General features: G+C 36.6%; 1 protein-coding gene across 1 annotated transcript in view; it reads right to left on the bottom strand.

Moving 5' to 3' along the window:
- PTPN3 (protein tyrosine phosphatase non-receptor type 3) overlaps positions 1-17,474 on the bottom strand; it is a 173,690-nt gene that overhangs the window by 72,968 nt on the left and 83,248 nt on the right. The window contains exons 6-9 of the mRNA XM_069853382.1: positions 16,758-16,802; positions 15,789-15,841; positions 5,732-5,852; positions 1,804-1,891 (exon numbers count right to left, since the gene is read on the bottom strand). Coding sequence (XP_069709483.1) covers positions 1,804-1,891; positions 5,732-5,852; positions 15,789-15,841; positions 16,758-16,802 — 307 coding nt within the window. The remainder of the gene's footprint in view (positions 1-1,803; positions 1,892-5,731; positions 5,853-15,788; positions 15,842-16,757; positions 16,803-17,474) is intronic.

The following is a 17,474-nucleotide window of genomic DNA, read 5'->3' as shown; positions in this document are numbered from 1 at the left end:
CATAAAAATATTCATTTCGATTGAAACACCAACAAGTGCTCCGCATCTTAGCAGCATGGCATAGAGAAGGCTTTGATTCAAATCTGTTCTCCATTTGATTCAGATCACACAGTTTGGTGTCAGGCAGAGTAGTACTTTCTGAAACAGAATTACATCAATATCAAGAGAATAACCACATAGTGGAAGTCTTGGAAATTAAGTTGGCTTACGAAAGTACCAGGCTACAACAGAAGTTAAAAGGCACGGTCTGGTCAGGTTAAGTGCATACAGGAAAATCTCAAGTGTGACAGTTCTTCAGTGCAGCAGAAAGGTGACAGATGACACAATGGACAATGGAAATAGACAAAGTCATACTTAATTAAACGCCCATTTACCACTGAAGAGTGATCAACTTATTATGAATTGGGAAGGCTTTTGTTTTGTCAGAATACACAAGAAACTTGTTCATATATGCTAGATTACTTACCCACAACCAATGTGTGCGAACCAAGATATCTGATCACCTTAACCGTTGTCAGGTAATAGTCACAGAATCACAGAATTGTTTCAATTGGAAAAGACCTTAAAGACCGTCAAGTCCAGCCCTTAACCTAACACTTGCCAAGTTCACAACTAAACCAGGTCACTGAGAACCACATCTACGTGTCTTTTAAATATCTCCAGGAATGGTGACTCAGTCACCTCGCCCCTGATGCTCATTTCAGATGGTATGAGAAAAGACACTTCAGATTTTGATCGCTTCAACTTTTTGATTCCCTTTGTACTTTCCACTCCTCCTTAAAAAAGGTCTCTACTGCTTGAGCATTGCATTTCATAAATCTGAATATAATTACACTGGCTTATACAGGAGTACTTCAGGAATTCTTAGAAATCTAATGTAACACTCATTTGTAGTAGAGTAAAAAAAACCCTGAAGAAAACATCATGCTGAGGACAGAACACGACCTTTCATATCACTTCCATCAGTACAGAAATTAACAATTTATAATTAACAATTTTTAACAAATTACCAATTTTTTCATTCAAATTCTGTGTAAGGATTATAAATAAATCTCAGAGAAATGCTAGTAAAAGCAGTAGTCATCTTCATTTGTGAAATCAATCATCTTCATTATACTTGATTAAGTTTTTATGCTACAAACCTTGTGCCAAAATAATTTTCTATTTCACAAAAGCACAAATAGTAAGCTGCACACCAGGATGCAAGAAAAAAAAAGTATTTGGAGGATTCCCCTTAGACAGCTAGCATAATCAAACAATTAAATCCCAGTAGCCAGTGAAATATTAGGGCATTTTTCATATCAACAAATACCCTATGTCTGAAAAATTTCAAACACATTTTTATTGATCATCTTCCATGCTATTAAATATCACTTAGATTTAGCCTGGAGTCAGGGAATACAGGAGTAATAACATAAAAGCCTCCTCTATATTGTTAACACCATGTTAGAAATTTAAGAATTTACTTTCTCTGAAACGTTTACCAACTTAAACAGACCATTTATTTTCTTTCATGCAGACACATTCACAAATTTTAGTAAAAATATTAAATAAGATGTATTACAGTATTGAAATAATTCATCTTAAGAATACATTACTACTCTTTTGATGAGTTTTAGCCTATTTGAAATTCCAGCACCTACTACGTTAAACAGAAATTATGGGGAAACTACCCAACTCTAACTAGAAATAACACATTGTAAAATCAATTCTTAATGCTACTGGTTTTACAGCTATAATGCTCATCTAAAAAAAAAGGATATAAAACCTTTTTCAAAGCGAAAAATCACAATGTAAACATACTCTACCACTGTGCAATTCCACTCCATAGAATTCAAGTGTACGTGCTATATTTATGTAGCAGGATTCTGCTTCAGATTGCTTGAGGCCACTAAAAGAGGAAAAAAAAATAGATATGGATCATAAAAAACAAGAGACACAATATTATATTTATCCAAAATGCAGGAAAACAGAAGAAACCCTGTGTCAGACAGATAAACCTCATTAACTAGTGACACACAGTACTTCACTGATGAAGGTTCTCCTAACCTCTCAAAATCAACCAAGTTATACATAATGTTATTACCTTAGCCATTCTAGACCAGTCCTTTTTAGAAAAATCATTCTTAGCTTTTTTGTTTAAAGGCATGAGGAAATAATTCTCCTTTAGACACTTCCCTTACAAGAAGCTGTATCTGTAAATACTCTGTATTGCTTATAAGAAAGATTAGTAGCAAGAATCTACTAAAAATGTAAGAAGGAGAAAGAATATTAAGTAAGTTAAATTAAGAAACAAACTAAGAAAAGCCATCTAACTTTATTTACAATCTACTTTGTTCGCCCGCGACTAGATTAAATGTGCTGTAAGACTTACAAGGATTCTATCATCTTGTCTTCTAGAAAACTTCTAGACTGAGAACTGAGACTTTTTTCCCCAGAGACAAGAACTCAAAAATCCCCACACCTCAAATAAATTGATTAAATGTCTTCATGGAAGGGCTACATAGAAACTACTAGGAGTTTTAAAAAATAAATAATTCAAAAGTAATCCCTACCTAGCTAGTTCTCCTATGCAGCCTACTAATTAGACTCAGATTCAAAGGCATTCCACATAAGGAAGTAATTCTCATTTTTAAAAAAGCCTTTACCTGAAAAGGTGGGCATCTATTACTTCCAATTAATCTCCATTCTCTCAAAGTTTCAGGTTATCAAAGTACTGTACCCTGAAACAGCACTGTAGGTAATATTACATTATGCTCCATCAAACTGAAAGTTACCTTGAACTGGAAAGCCACCCCCAGCAGTGTGGCTTGAGGATGTTGAGGAAGTCACAATATTAGGGAAAAAGCAAAAGGAAAAAGCAAAGAAAAAAAAAAACCAACAAAAAAGAGCTATTTGTCACAGTCCTGAGATAAAGTCCTTACTCAGATCTACACCTACAGTCACTGTCACCTTGGTTTTGAAAAAAAAAACTAGTAGACTATCCCTTTCACTTTGTCAGAAAGGTAAGAGAAAACAAATGACAAAATGTCCACTTTATTATGCAAAGGATGCTACATATAGAACGTAATGTTTGCAAGTAGTTCATTTTCTTTTTAAAATTTTGATCAAGGAGTTTGTTCAGAAAGATGTGAAAAATCTTCTGCATGCTGACATGATATACCTGCAAATTTTATTTCACAATTTGCATACAGCATCTACACCAGACCAGTAAAGACTTGTGTCTTCAAGGGCCAACAAGAAAAAGTAAGTAATTTTCTTCTAGTTTTAACACCTCCCTACTCAATTAGAGATGAAATTACACCTTCAGGTTCCTAAGCAGGTGGTGGTTACTCAGTGAGGTAAACAGGCACAAGGAAACCAATATTGGTGACTCCTGCCAATTTTATAGCTCTTGATAGCCAAGGCCTAACAAAGATCATCTGGAATACAATCATCTTACGAAGTTGCAAATGGATCCTTTCCCTGAGAGTGATGGCTAGATCTAGCAAGCACTGCTAAAACTTTACCAATTTGGATAATATCTACATCCTAAGATCTCAGGGCGCTTATGTAACTAAGTAAAAAACTGTAAGAGAACCTTGTTAGAACAAACCTCATAAATATAGAAAAAAGTCCCTATGGATTTAGGCATGAACACAGAAGGAAAATTTCTGAGGTTATACCAGTCCAATATGACAACAGTTGCTCTCTCAGCTACTCACTGTCCACTGAACAGTGTCTGACATGAATATGATCCCACAACTGCTTCCTCAGATTTTGCATAACAACAAGGAAACTAGCTAAAAAAAACTTGCATTGAGCTACAACATACAAAACATAACATGACTTCACAAGTGTCTATTGTGTTTCAGTAATTCCAGCCTTTAATTTTCCTTTGTGAAATTTTCCCAAAGGACAGACACTAAAGAATGGAAAGGGATATAAGTTTATAGGGCTGGCTTTGCGATCCTGTAACCTAAAAGTGCCAATTTAAAAGGGATAATAATTTACAGATGTCCCATATGGTCAACAGCAAATATTATCTACTTGAGATCAGCACAAACCTCATTCCAAAACGGTACTGATCTCCTCAAAACAAAGAGACAAATTCTCCCTGTCTTTACTTCTTAGAGGGCCCAGCAAACACCAGAATGATTCAAATACGTTAGTGACACTGATCTAGTTAAAATTATGTTTCAGGCTTAAGTATTCACTATGAATGCCAAAGGAGGATGCAAGAAATGCTGCCAGAATACACAACAATTTGTCTGCCTCTCTCTGCATTCCAAAATAAATAGGCCTGAAGAGCTAAGTTTCAAACAAGGTGTTAAAACAATAAAGAAACATTTTCCCAGTCCAGTGTACTCAAGTATTTTTATTAAGAACTTCAATTATCTCCACCTACATGCACTCAAAACAGACCAGTTAAACTTCTCAGTCATCAAGGCTTCACTCTGCCAGAAATACTCAATAAAATCACCAGTTTCCCCGAAAGCACCCAGGAAAGAAAGAAGTCTTTCTAACGGACCCCACCACGCCTATGTCTAGGCCAATGGCAACTTCTAGTCTGTTCGCTGCAGGACATAGCCAGTTTTATACCTCTGGCTACAACAGCATTAAATATGTAACTTCACCCCAGCCACTTCAATGCTCTTCAGAATCTTCCCTGGGTTGTCTCCAAGGCAACTGCTTCCTCAAGACAAATTTATTCGTGACTGTCTACACATCCACCTTTAAAAACTTCTGAGCCTACTGGAAAATGCAAATTAATTTAGAAGGAGTAGAGGCTCCAGATGTTGTGTTCCTGAACACGAACAGCTAAGAAAGCAGTTCAGATTTGTACCCACACAGAGGGAATGGTTGCAGTTAAGAGTTCAGTGGTTCTCTGAGTTTTGCCCCACAATTACCTAAGCATTATGCATGCTTTGGACTCCAGGCAGCACACATGACGTTCAAAACTACTCACTACACCCACTAGTACTAAAGAAACAAGAGGGAGAGGTGACAGCACTTAAAGATGACAAAATAAGTCAAGGAATATTAAGGGGAGATGAAAATGGGAGATATTTCAAAGTATGAATCAAAGAAGCTAGGAGAATGGGGAACTAGCTCTGCTGCAGTAAAGATCCAGACAGAGAGAACAACTCTATAAAGATGTGTATTTCATTTGCTCAAATGCTCACATATTTCTTCAGTTAGCATATTTGGATTCAGCTTGCAAGTACGTGATCAACACCACTAATTCTAAATCTGCAGTCTCGCAAGAGACAAATCAGCAGGGTCAGAAAAAGTAATTAGCAGTAGACTGACTGGAATAATCTGTTGTTGCTTTTCTGTTACACTCAGGAGAGCGGAGAGAAAGCATTATGTTGAGTGGCGTGTTTTATGGAGTTCTTTTTCCATAGACAGACAAAAACATTGGATTTGAAAAATGGTCAAATGTCCTCAAAAAGACACCACAAACACCTAGCACAGTGTTCTAGGTGGTTGCCATTAATAATGTATAATGCTTACTGATCTGCTGGTTGTTATAGCTAGGAATTTATTTAAACATTTTAAAATATTGGCATCATACACTAAATATGATTAGCCTAGCACCTACATGATAAAAACAAATATTTCATTTAATAGAATCTATATGAAAAAAACTGTTGTAGTGAAAGTACAAAGAACTTAAGTCTTCTTTTTGGCATCTTTTTTTTGTCTTTAAAAATTTGAGAGGTGAGAGAGAACTAAAAATTAATGTTACCTGTGTTGCTCATGTAGCGATTCTACTTTGGTAAGAAAATCTTTGTTCTGCTCTGGTATGAAGTTGTAATTTGACAGATATCCTGAATGATGTATTGAAGGGTTATAGTCTCCAAGTTGTGCTGTTAGGAAACAAGAAACATATACGCAAAGTTTTCATAGTTACTTAATTATTATTTAGAAGAAATCTCTTTTTATTAGAACTTATACAAAGAAATGAATGAATGACAAATTATTTCCCAGACAAGTAGTGTTGAACACAGGGAATTGTATGACAGCAGTGAAGAAACACTTTTTTCAAAATATGCTTAACTTTACTACAATCTCAGACAATGAATGACTTCCTTTATTTAGCTACTTAAACAGCCCCATTTCTGCATCACAAGCTCTAACACCAGGAGAAAAGCAACACATGCCATGTGAACCCATATGTGCAGTACTGTAACATCAGAGGAAATCAAATTGCTTAAGGCAAACAAAATCAATTTGATACACATTCACTTTACTATAATATATTAGAAGTCTTCAACAAAATCTGTCACTTAGAAAGCACCTACTCTTCACACTTTCAGGTAAGAATTGTTCAAACTAACTACTGTGGCTCTGTCCTAACAATTCAATCGTTAATCTAGCCTATATTGCACATGATTTACTCAAAAAAGCATGAGAAATAACTGCTGATTTACATATAACATGACAAGCTGCTACCAAAAGTAAATACATTTTTTTCAGTCAGATAAACTAAAATTCCAAATGTTGCCTAAAACTTTATCTTTTCAAAAATACTAATTATTATATCTTTTTATATAGTTACAAGATGAAAGCTAATTCTTATCTGTAGTATATGAAAGTATAAGTGAAAAATTCACAGCCACAGCCTAAGCAAATTTTCTTTAAAAGCTAGGTCAACATAAGTTTATTCCCTGGAAAATATACACAAACCTTTCAACTGTTACGCAAGAGAGATACAGTTTGGGGCAGAAGGTAGGTTGCTTCAAATAAAGTACTTGCCCATCTGCCACAAATTTATTTAGTTTCAATTAAATAATCCACCCCCCAAATTTCACAATATGCGTGTTTTCATGAAATAGTTGAAGAGATTAAACCCAAAGAACAATGGTATATTTAAGCAAATCACTGGAACCTGTACTATTCTGCTTTTTCTCTTAGAAGCATGAAGTGTTTATTACAAAGCATTAGAGCTTCCCAGAAACTATTTGTGTGACTTCTAAATTAACACAAAAGTACTTGCATAGGCTACAAGCATTACAGCAAAGAAAGTCTCTCAACTAAGTCAAAGAGTACACTTTTAGGAATAATATTATTACCATTTTTGTTTCCAGAAAACAAAGAATAAGAGAGTGATATGAATTGGGAAGGGAGAAGGTAGGGGGAAAAGGGGAAGTTTCGAACTTCGGAACTAATATTTGCCACTTCCCTATCCAAAAAGCTTGATTTCTATAGCCTAGAAAACTGAACTACTGTCACACAAAAGAGTTCCCTAGCATATGCAGTCAGAAACTAATATAGCTGCACAACTTATTGTGAGCATCAAGGAAAATAAAGTAGAAGGTTAAACAGTAAGCCATTTATTTTGAATATAAATATTCCTGCAATGTTTTGCTCTTTCATTTTAAAGGTAGCATGAATTTTAAATTAGTTAGCAAAATGACTGGCAGAACACTAAATATTCACCATTAGAACCAAAAAACATAACTGAACACTGCTGCCAATGTAGCCTTGAAGAAGAAAAAAAAAAAAAAAACCAACAAAAAACCCCAAAACAGAACTATCTGAACTATAACAAGAAAATTAAATTATTTTTAGGAATAGCAATAAATTTACAAAAGTTCAAGACTTTGTCAAGACCAAAGCTAAGCCAGTAATACTAAAAACAATAAACATTTTGAACAAAATAGGTGTATTAATAGCAGCATAAAAATAAAATACAATTTCACAGACAACAGTAGTTAATTGAGGATTCTTTCTTTTATTAACACAGCCCATCTTTTCTATGAAACACAGACTATATTTTTAAGGTTTGTTTCAAGCAGCTTGAATTACTTTCGTGTCAATGGGAAGAGACCATATTGTCAAATCCAAGACAACATTAAGTGTCCACTTAGATTTTACCTGCACTAGGCAAAAATGTTTTTTAGTGTAATTTTACCTTCTTTAAAGAGGGCAACTGCTGTTCCTTCATGCTTTACAAGATAAAGAGTCTTCTTGCTCATCTTCCAAACACAGATTGCTCTGGTCATTTTTCTCCTTGCTCCTAGCTACCTGAGGTCATGTCAACAAGGGGAGCAGTTTAGAGTACTACTTGCTTGTCCAACTCCCCAGCCAACTGTCACAGTTTAAGAGAAACTATAAATGCTCATTAGTAGATATCTTGGAAGACTAACGATCTTGTGCAGGATTTTAATTATCCAAGTAAGAAAAAAAATTAGTTAGGGCATATCAAGACCTCAGTAAGGAGACACCGTGACATTTCTACCTTTTTACCGGATTCCTCCACAACAAAGCAAAAGAGCAGGAAATTAATAAAGACCTATATGTAATCTTAGCTTCTCCTGACATACCTTCTACTCTGATCACATGAGCCAGCACATACTGACTCAATGAGGATAAATTACAGTAAAAAAAAAAATATTTTTACCTTTCTCCATTTTACTTAACTGTTGCTCCTTAATTCATTGTAATCGGGAAAGAATATAATAATATTCCATGCATTAAGTCCCATGCAGACCTCCCAAAACAGTAACTGTACAAGCCCTGAATATATGTATAAATACTTGAAAACAAACAAAAATCTAGAGATCATATATGTTTACACAGGATAAGAACTGTGTGTGCCTTACCAAAGCCTAAACAACCTTTCTTCAGACATTGTGAAAAAAAAATAAAAAAATGTTCAGTTAGAACAATGTGGTAGGTATATATTTTTGTCTAATCCTCCTGACAACAGAAAGACCTTCATGCAGGAAGGCATCAAAGACATATCTTTCCTAGGAAGAAAAGTTTGAGTACCAGACATATTGCTGCATTGGGTAGAAGAGAGAGGAGAAAAATAAATGGAAAAAAATATTATAAAATAAAAAAAAGAGCACGCTTTATAGAGAGAATATTTGACACATGCAGAATCAAAAAAGCCACTGATGCTAACATCTCTTTCCCTAATTACCAAGGCTTCATTTATTTAGCAATTTCTTCCAAGAAACCATCGATCAGTCAATCTTACATGCTGGGGTAAGGCAGCACTATTCTCATTTCTGTCTTCTGCTGCCCCAAAGGGAAGGTGCATGACAGAGCCAGACTCTTTGACTTGCAAACTAAAAGGATGACAAAAACCAAAAATTTCAGCATTGGAAACGCAAAACTGAACTGCAAAGACCTTAAGCAACCTGATTTGACTTTGAAGAAGCCCCTTCCAAGCTAAATTTTGCTTGAGGTTCTTACTTGCATGAAGTCATTTTTGACACCCAAGCTTCCTGCTCCAGTTTTAGAAATTAATTTTGTTGTTGTTTTTCAATGTTAACAGTACCAAAACACCACCACTTTGATCTTGCCCAATTTCTACAGGCAGCCCCCAAAAATATCTTAGAAGAAAAGATAAGTCCTCAGCTTTGCATACGTTGAAGGGCGACTACTTTCTACTTCCCAGCAATGCAATATCCTTCAAGGTACAGAAGACAAGTTGGTCTCCAATTCTATAAAGTTAGCTTGTAAACAATAATAAAAAGTTTGCATACGAACCTATTTCTGCAAATAGGCATTCCAAGGAACAACAGATGTTAGAAGGAAAATGTATGAATGGTTCATTGGCTAAGCATAATGGGGATTCAGCTATAGAACATACAGACAATTTGGTCCAAAGGAACACCTACAAAAGTTAGTCCTTGAAAACAGATTTAATATCAATTTTCTAAAGACCTGAGAAGTGCACCAGAAAAAAAAAATAAATTAAAATCCACTACGTCCACATTGAATTTGTAACTTTTTGCAGGGCTGCATGTTTTAGGTGACAAGAATAAAGCACAAAATGATCTGAGCTGTCCGGTTTTAAAAGAGGGTAATTACATAAAGCAGACCAGGTTCCCGGTGGAACAGAAAATAACCAAAGAGTGGAACAAATCTAGCATACAAGTTAAGAGAACTAATGTAATTTTTATCAAAGAGTAAAAATACTCGAGTATAAAACTGTAATCAGAATTAAAATATAGTTAAGGCCACATGACTAGCCTCCAAATGATGATAATAATAGCAACTGACATGCTAAGATGACAGTGAAACAAGATATTGACAGCTAACGTTAAATTTATCTCGTGTGAACACTGAGGTATGAAAAGTAATGATACTTTCTAGTCTGCACAGTTTGAGCAGTTTAGAGATTTTAAGTGATTGCTTCTTGGCTCAAATAGAGAACAGAAGCAGGATGATGCAGGATGTAGCATAAACTGAAGCAGTTACTGTTGATAAACAGCAACTACAAAGTATTTGGGTATGAAAGGCTTCTGGAATCAGAAAACAATCCACTACAGCAGAGTTCACTTTTGAAGAACCTATATAAAAATGTAAACATTTAATAAAAAGACACTAAAAAGGGAGCACTGAAATTTAAAAAAAAAAAAAATCTTTGTAGGCATAGAGATTAAAGCTACCATGTTGAAAACTTATCAGAAAGACTCCAGAAATGGCCAAAATCCCCCCCTCGGAAGTGGCTGTGGGTAAAAGGTGTTTCAACAAGTAGAACCTGTATCCAAATAAGGACAAGCATATGAACTCTAACTCAGTCAACCACTGAGTAAGTAAGCATGATGCTCCTACTGAGCAAGCAGAATTACCTATCACATGGATAAAACAAATATGTTTTGTATAATGAAATAATGTTTCACACTCAAGAGCCCTTAAAAAAAGGCTCAATCTAGAGATGACTGTAAACAGCTGCGTATACCACTTAAGACAGCTAACCACTTTGTGGTTAAGAAAGAAAGGGAAATTAAGCATAAAAAAAAGAGGAACATTATAAGAAAAGAAATAAACTAGTCAGAAAATATAGATTCTACTGAGTTGCTATTTCTGCATCTCAAATACAGATGTACCTCAGAAGCTATACAGTCACAATCAGAAATAGTATTGAGAGAAGTAAAGCATAACCCATAGTACAAAGACTATTCATTTGAAGGGGGTAGAGGTAAGAAATAGGATAAAATACTTAAAGGGAATAATTATCACTACTCCTAAAACATTGTTTTGCAGAAATAATACATCTAAACACTTTGCTGATATTTTGTCACAGGCTGTCTCTCAGCTCTCACTCCTACTTAATATCGTAACACTGTACTCCATGGACCTCGACCTTGGGTAACTGTTCTTTCCCCTTTTTAGCTATGTTACATAGTAATATTTAATAAATTCATCCACCTCAATAAAACAAAACCTAGGCTACAAGGCAGCGCAGCAAGTCAGCTCCTTCCGCTACAGTACTGGCCAATATCCCAGTCTGGGGTTCTTCTCTCCAGAGATTACACCATTGTACTTTGTTTGGAAGAATTAAAGATTCAAAAAAAATATTTGTGGCATAGTGGAAGAACACCAGACAAACAGCACTTGAAGTAATGATCTCCTGATGTGACCTCCGTATTGCTTAGCACAACTGTAAAATATTATTAAGGGAAACCAGTCCAACACAGCTGGAGGGCTGCTGCATATAAACTCTCAGGACAGTGTTAGCAGAGGTGTCAGCAAGCTCAACAGCAGCAGTCTAGACCACAGTGAACCATATAGAAGAAAATGGGCACGTATTTCAATTAACCTCTCCAAGCAGATTCTTCTATTGGGGGTTTGACCACGATCACACAGGCAACACTGGTAGAACTGATGACAGGTACTGTAAGACATGGTAAAAGGCATCTGTGACTGAACGGCACTGCCACAGGCTTCAGAAGACGACTGGCCACGCACACAATCCCCAGACCATCCAACACATCCGGCAAACAATTTCAAACATTGGACATGCAGGTCAAAGTTCTTCATGTTTATACAGTCTGAACTTCATTCCAAGGCATAAGAGCTATAGGTGCCCTGGAGAGTAGCAGGTACCTGACTGACCTCTGAGTGAATCTCTCAGTTTACATGACACCTTTCTGAGCACTGATTCACTTCAAGAAAGAACAGGTGAGGAACACAGAGATAGACACACAAAAAAAAAATCTCCAAATGCAAGCTACGAAAAGAGACAGATCTCCACAAATTAAGAAGTCTGAGGTTTCAATTTTATTTTATAAAAAAAGAACAAAATGAAGCTAAGTTAGAAGAGTCAGTCAAGAAGAAAGTCGATGGGGGAATTATGTGGCACAACTGTCATTTGTAGAGCTGCTGTTGATGCTCCTCTAAATCTGACAGCCGTCTTTCTCTTCTGAGGCAGATGGGCTCTCAACCTTCCAGTGTTCCCCATATTCTAAAAAACTCTCCTATTACCCCTAGTTCCTGAGGGACTTGCACACTAAGCTCAGCTTTCCTCAGAACCTCACCCTTGCCAGCTTTCCTTTTCTTAGAAGAGGTTAAAGCCCACTTAAATCCCAAGCAACCAGTCATAGAATCATAGCATCATAGAATCACTAGGTTGGAAAAGACCTCTTGGATCATCCAGTCCAACCATTCCTATCAACCACTAAACCACGTCCCTGAGCACCTTGTCTACTAGTCTTTTAAACACCTCCAGGGATGGTGACTCAACCATATCCCTAGGCAGCCTCTGCCAGTGCCCAATGACCCTTTCCGTGAAAAATTTCTTTCTGATATCTAGTCTGAACCTCCTCTGGTGGAGCTTGAGGCCATTCCCCCTTGTCCTGTCCCCTGTCACTTGGGAGAAGAGGCCAGCTACCTCCTTTCAGGTAGTTGTAGAGAGCAATGAGGTCTCCCCTCAGCTTCCTCTTCTCCAGGCTAAACACCCCCAGCTCTCTCAGCCGCTCCTCATAAGGCCTGTTCTCCAGCCCCTTCACCAGCTTCGTTGCTCTTCTCTGGACTCGCTCCAGAGCCTCAACATCCTTCTTGTGGTGAGGGGCCCAGAACTGAACAGAGTGAACACAGTCGACCCCTTCCTAACAAACTCCCAAAGACAGATACCAGCATGCTAGAGAAACTTCTTCATTGTCAAAGTAGAGCTGAGAGAGAAATTATATCACAAGAGGTAAGAGAAAGACCCCAGTCATAATCACCAAGCCATTGATGCTCAGGAAAAAGAAAGCTTAGAAATTGATACATGCGTTGGCTTTGTTGCTGTGCTTTAGATTCAAGTCCCAACCCAGAAAAGAGCACATTCCAAACAAACCTATGGGGCTTACATATCAATAGTTAGTCATTTAAATACTGCTCTGGAACAGGGAACTTACTACACACAAAGTGATACAAAACAAGTGGTGCTAAATCAACTAGGAGACACTTTAAAAAAAGCAATACACACACTGTACAACATTCTCATTTTACTCTAGTAAAAAACATGATGCACAATTTATCGTCAGATTGTTATTTTAATAAGAGCATATCCTTCAGACTTAATGACTTCAAAGCTATTTGGAATGCATCTTAGTAGGTTCTCTATAAAAAAGGATTTCAAAATCCACTGACTGTTTCTGTAACAAAGTACATTTACCTATAATAAACTAACAACTTATTCTTCAAGTGCCTGAACTGTATTCATTGTCAAGTTTAGTCACATGCTATTGAGACACAGTATTCACACCCACTTGTATCTCCCTGTAACTTAGCACCACCAGACAACACAGGGTGTGCCACAGCAGCACAGAGCAACATGTCAGAAAATGCAGCGCTGAACCCAACACCCGTGCTAAAGGCAATACTGAGAAGCAGCACTCCCGTGGCACAACAGACATCACCATCCTTTGTAAAATTCAGATCCTGTGAAGGTCAACCATATAACTGCCACACGTGAAAACTACTGTTAAACAGCAAGAGCAGAAATATCAAACATCAGACTTCACGCACAAAGTCATCTGCCTCAGCCCTCCCGCCAGTGATATCTGCTCCACCTCTTATATAAATAACCGTAAGGTTGTCAGCCAACAATGATTCCCTCTTCTGCATGCAAGGGAAGTTAGACAAGGAGAGTGCAGCCAGAAAACAACCAAGAAGTGGCAGTAAAACAGCTCTGGCAGAACCAATTCATGGCAACTTCAGACAGTGGACTTTTAATAAGCAGATGCCTCATGTCCAAGAACTTCAGCTCTCCTTGATACCTATAATTAGAAACTAAAACACTAAAAGAAAACCACTTAAAACAATTAAAGTGGATAAGAATCCTAGTAAACATGATTACACACTCAGATTTCAGAAGGTCTTTCCTATTGCCATCATCTTTGGGTAAATGTCAACAGCCTGGCAACAAAACATAAACTATTTTTTTTCTTTAAGGAAATACATCTTTCTATTAAATGTTTCATTCTTTGCCAATACAGAGAATAAATATAGGTATTATTCAAGCAGCAACGGAAAGGCCATCAAAAGGCTAGCAAAAAAAGAAAGGTGCTCTTTTAATAAAGAAAAACACAATGAAGTGGTAATAATAGCACTATCATGAGTTACAAAAACCAGGCAAATAGCTGCATGGGCAATTCCAGACTCCATCAGGAAAGAGAAAGATTAAAACACACTAGAACTCTTCCACGAACTTCACTGAACATTCCCCTTTAGTACAAAGAACTGCATTAGTAGGCATCCAAAGCACTAAAAAGGGAAGAGCCATAAAACTGAAGGGGCAATAGGAATTATTTAGGTTTTGCAGTATACTACATAATTAATTTTTAAGAATATGTTAAGCCTGACGTGATGATACAATATTTACATTCTTCAAAGTATCTTCATGCTTTTGTGCTTTAGGACAATCAGATCAGTGACACTGCACTTAGCAATCCAAAAGGTTCACATTGTTTCAGCCTTCAAGTGCCCTACTGGGCCCCAGGCGTACTGGAGCAGGGACCTATTTCCTTTGGCAACAGAACTGGAACTCCCGCCTACTACAAAAAACTTGTTCTAGTTTCGGCCGTTCTTACTAAGCTTGAATGTTGTTCAAGTTTCATTTAATAAAAGCACGCAGCATATCATGCACTCAAAAGTGAATGTTTCATAGCCACTTAGACTTTTCATGGACACCAACAGCTTATCAATTTCTCCCTTGAAAACCATATTTTAATTATTTAGCTTGGTGCTTACTTCAAGCAAAAAATTACCTCAATCATTTCTGCAGACCTTGCTAGCCTTTCCATAAAGAAATGGGATAAATATACATCAGGCAAATAATTACACAACTATTCTAGTATGCTTTCCCCTTTACAAATATACAAACTCCACTAAATCCTCAACCCATTTTTTTGTTTGTTCATTTAATGTTTTTCTCTGCCCATTCAGGATGCCTTTAAGGCATAGGCTCAGGCTCAATTTTTTCCTGCAGAAGATATTTTTCTCATATCACCATTAGAATTTATTTTTGCCAGTTGCAGGTAGGTGAGAAGGATCTCAGGTTTTGTACGCAGAGTCACTTTAAATGCATTGCAAAGTGCCAGACAGTTTTACATATCTAACGAAACAAATTTCCTGAAAAAACATTACATGAGTACCTTGGTGTTTCTTAATCATGAATTTACCTTCCCTTTAAATACTCTCTAGATGATCTCCTATTTCCCTGGAATGCTTTCCTGTAGCTATTGTAACACGCAGTAAGTTTCATTATTTTGTTTTCAATTACATTGAAAACCTGTCATTTTTTTTGTCAGCAGTACAAGCACACATAAATAAGAACAATACTATTCTTGTACCAGCTTTGTTTTTTGACAGACCTAACAAGTATCCTTTTTCTATTTAGACTGCCTGAACGCTGCTATAACCTACATCACCTTCATAAAGCATCATCCTTAACATTTTGAATACTACACAAAAATAGATAAGAAAAGAAATATTTTCTTATTTTTCAGTGCCGAACAGCAGAGAAGGTAGTCAGTCAAATACATTCATTAGCAAAATAACGATTGATTATTACTTACATTGTACTGCATAAGATGCCAGCACAACAGCAGAACTAATGGGGCACGACAATCTGGAAAGAGGGAAAATATTTTTATTTAGGCACAGACTGCATAAACGCATTGTCGACAGTGTCTCTGCAATTAGTTCAGTATGTGAACTATATAGTATACTCATGTATCTTCGAAGAGTATCTCACTGACTATCAAGGCACAGCAGAACTGGACATTAAAAGCTAGTTGCTGTGTAACTGCTTCTTAAGTGAATGGAAGTAACTAGTCCTAAAAGGACATGCTCATAATTCTTTCTGGATGCTTACTCAGGAAAGCAAAAGGGTAAGAGATTTTTATCAGGCTCTGGACATTATTTTAATAGCTGTAGTCTGCTGTATTTAAAACTAGGCACAACGCTAAAATTAGCTGAATGCCAAGCACAAAGACAGCTCTGATCTCACGACCAAAACCGACTCCATAGGAATAAAAAGACAACACCTACAGGCAATTTACATTCAGCAGCAAATACCTGGACCACCTTTTTTTAAAACATTCAAACACAGGAACTGCAGGCAAAGAAACCACTAGGTATCTGCCCACCATATAGAGAATATAACTCTGAAATATTGAGAAATGATAGCAAGAACAGCCCTTTGCTACTCCTTTCCAACTACTGCACTAGGCAGTGGGTCCCCACGTTTGGAATACCATGCTTGGCACACCATGACTTGCTTAAAGATTTTTCATGCTGACATCATGCCTGTAAACACACAGCACCTCCTACAGCTCATTGGCAACATAATTCTGAACTGCTCTTAATATGCAAGCTATGGGAAAATTTGTAATGTTTCCTAGCAATCTGATTTGCTTTTAAAGAGATATTTTACAAGGTACATTTTTATAGCAATGATGCCCTCAGAAAAAGTTGGGGCGGGGCTGTCATTTTTTTATTATTTTAAAAACAGTTATAGAGAAATTGAAGATTCTTCTTATTACCTTCCTTCCACAATATCAGTCTTCAACTGCAGGAAGAATAAGTGCCTAGAAGAGATTTTTTTTGGGAAAAAAAAATATCTATTTTTACATTTAAAAGATATGGCTTGAATGGAACATATATTAATTTTATTTTATTAGATTTCCTGGCAGACTACGTGAACAGATGAATAAAGCTTTTTGGCATTTACAAATATGCAATCATACACCCACTTACTCTCAACAGTTTTAAAGATCTTTGGCAGTCTGTACTGCAGCTCCAGGACCACAGCATTAATGCCACAATGAACACTCCAAAAAGTAAAACCATTACAGAACTGAGGCCTCTTTCTCCCAGGAACATCCATATTGGATGTAACTCAAAACAAAACCACAAAACAACCCAAAACCAACAACAACAACAACAAACAACAACAAAAAATCCCACAAAACAAAATAAACACAAACTGTGACAGTCTTTTTTGGAACTACTGAATGGAGGATGAGACATTTCTCAAGTAACATATGCTGACAAAAAGCTCTTAAACAATTCCCAAAGAGCAGTTCAGATTTGCTCTTATTATAATGTCTTTGACAGTGTTACTTGATAGTGATACTGAAAAATTGGGATGTGAAGAACCGTAAAGAGCGTGTTTTTGAAACATTTCAGTTTAAAATTGCATAATAGCTTACAACGGCAAATACCAAAACAGGTCAACAGCTAAGTTTTCTACAAGAACT

The sequence above is a fragment of the Phaenicophaeus curvirostris genome, chromosome 3 (genome assembly GCF_032191515.1).
Source record: "Phaenicophaeus curvirostris isolate KB17595 chromosome 3, BPBGC_Pcur_1.0, whole genome shotgun sequence".
Lineage (NCBI taxonomy): Eukaryota > Metazoa > Chordata > Aves > Cuculiformes > Cuculidae > Phaenicophaeus > Phaenicophaeus curvirostris.
The sequence above is the reverse complement of the archived record's forward strand: the minus strand, read 5'-3'. Positions and strand labels throughout refer to the sequence as shown.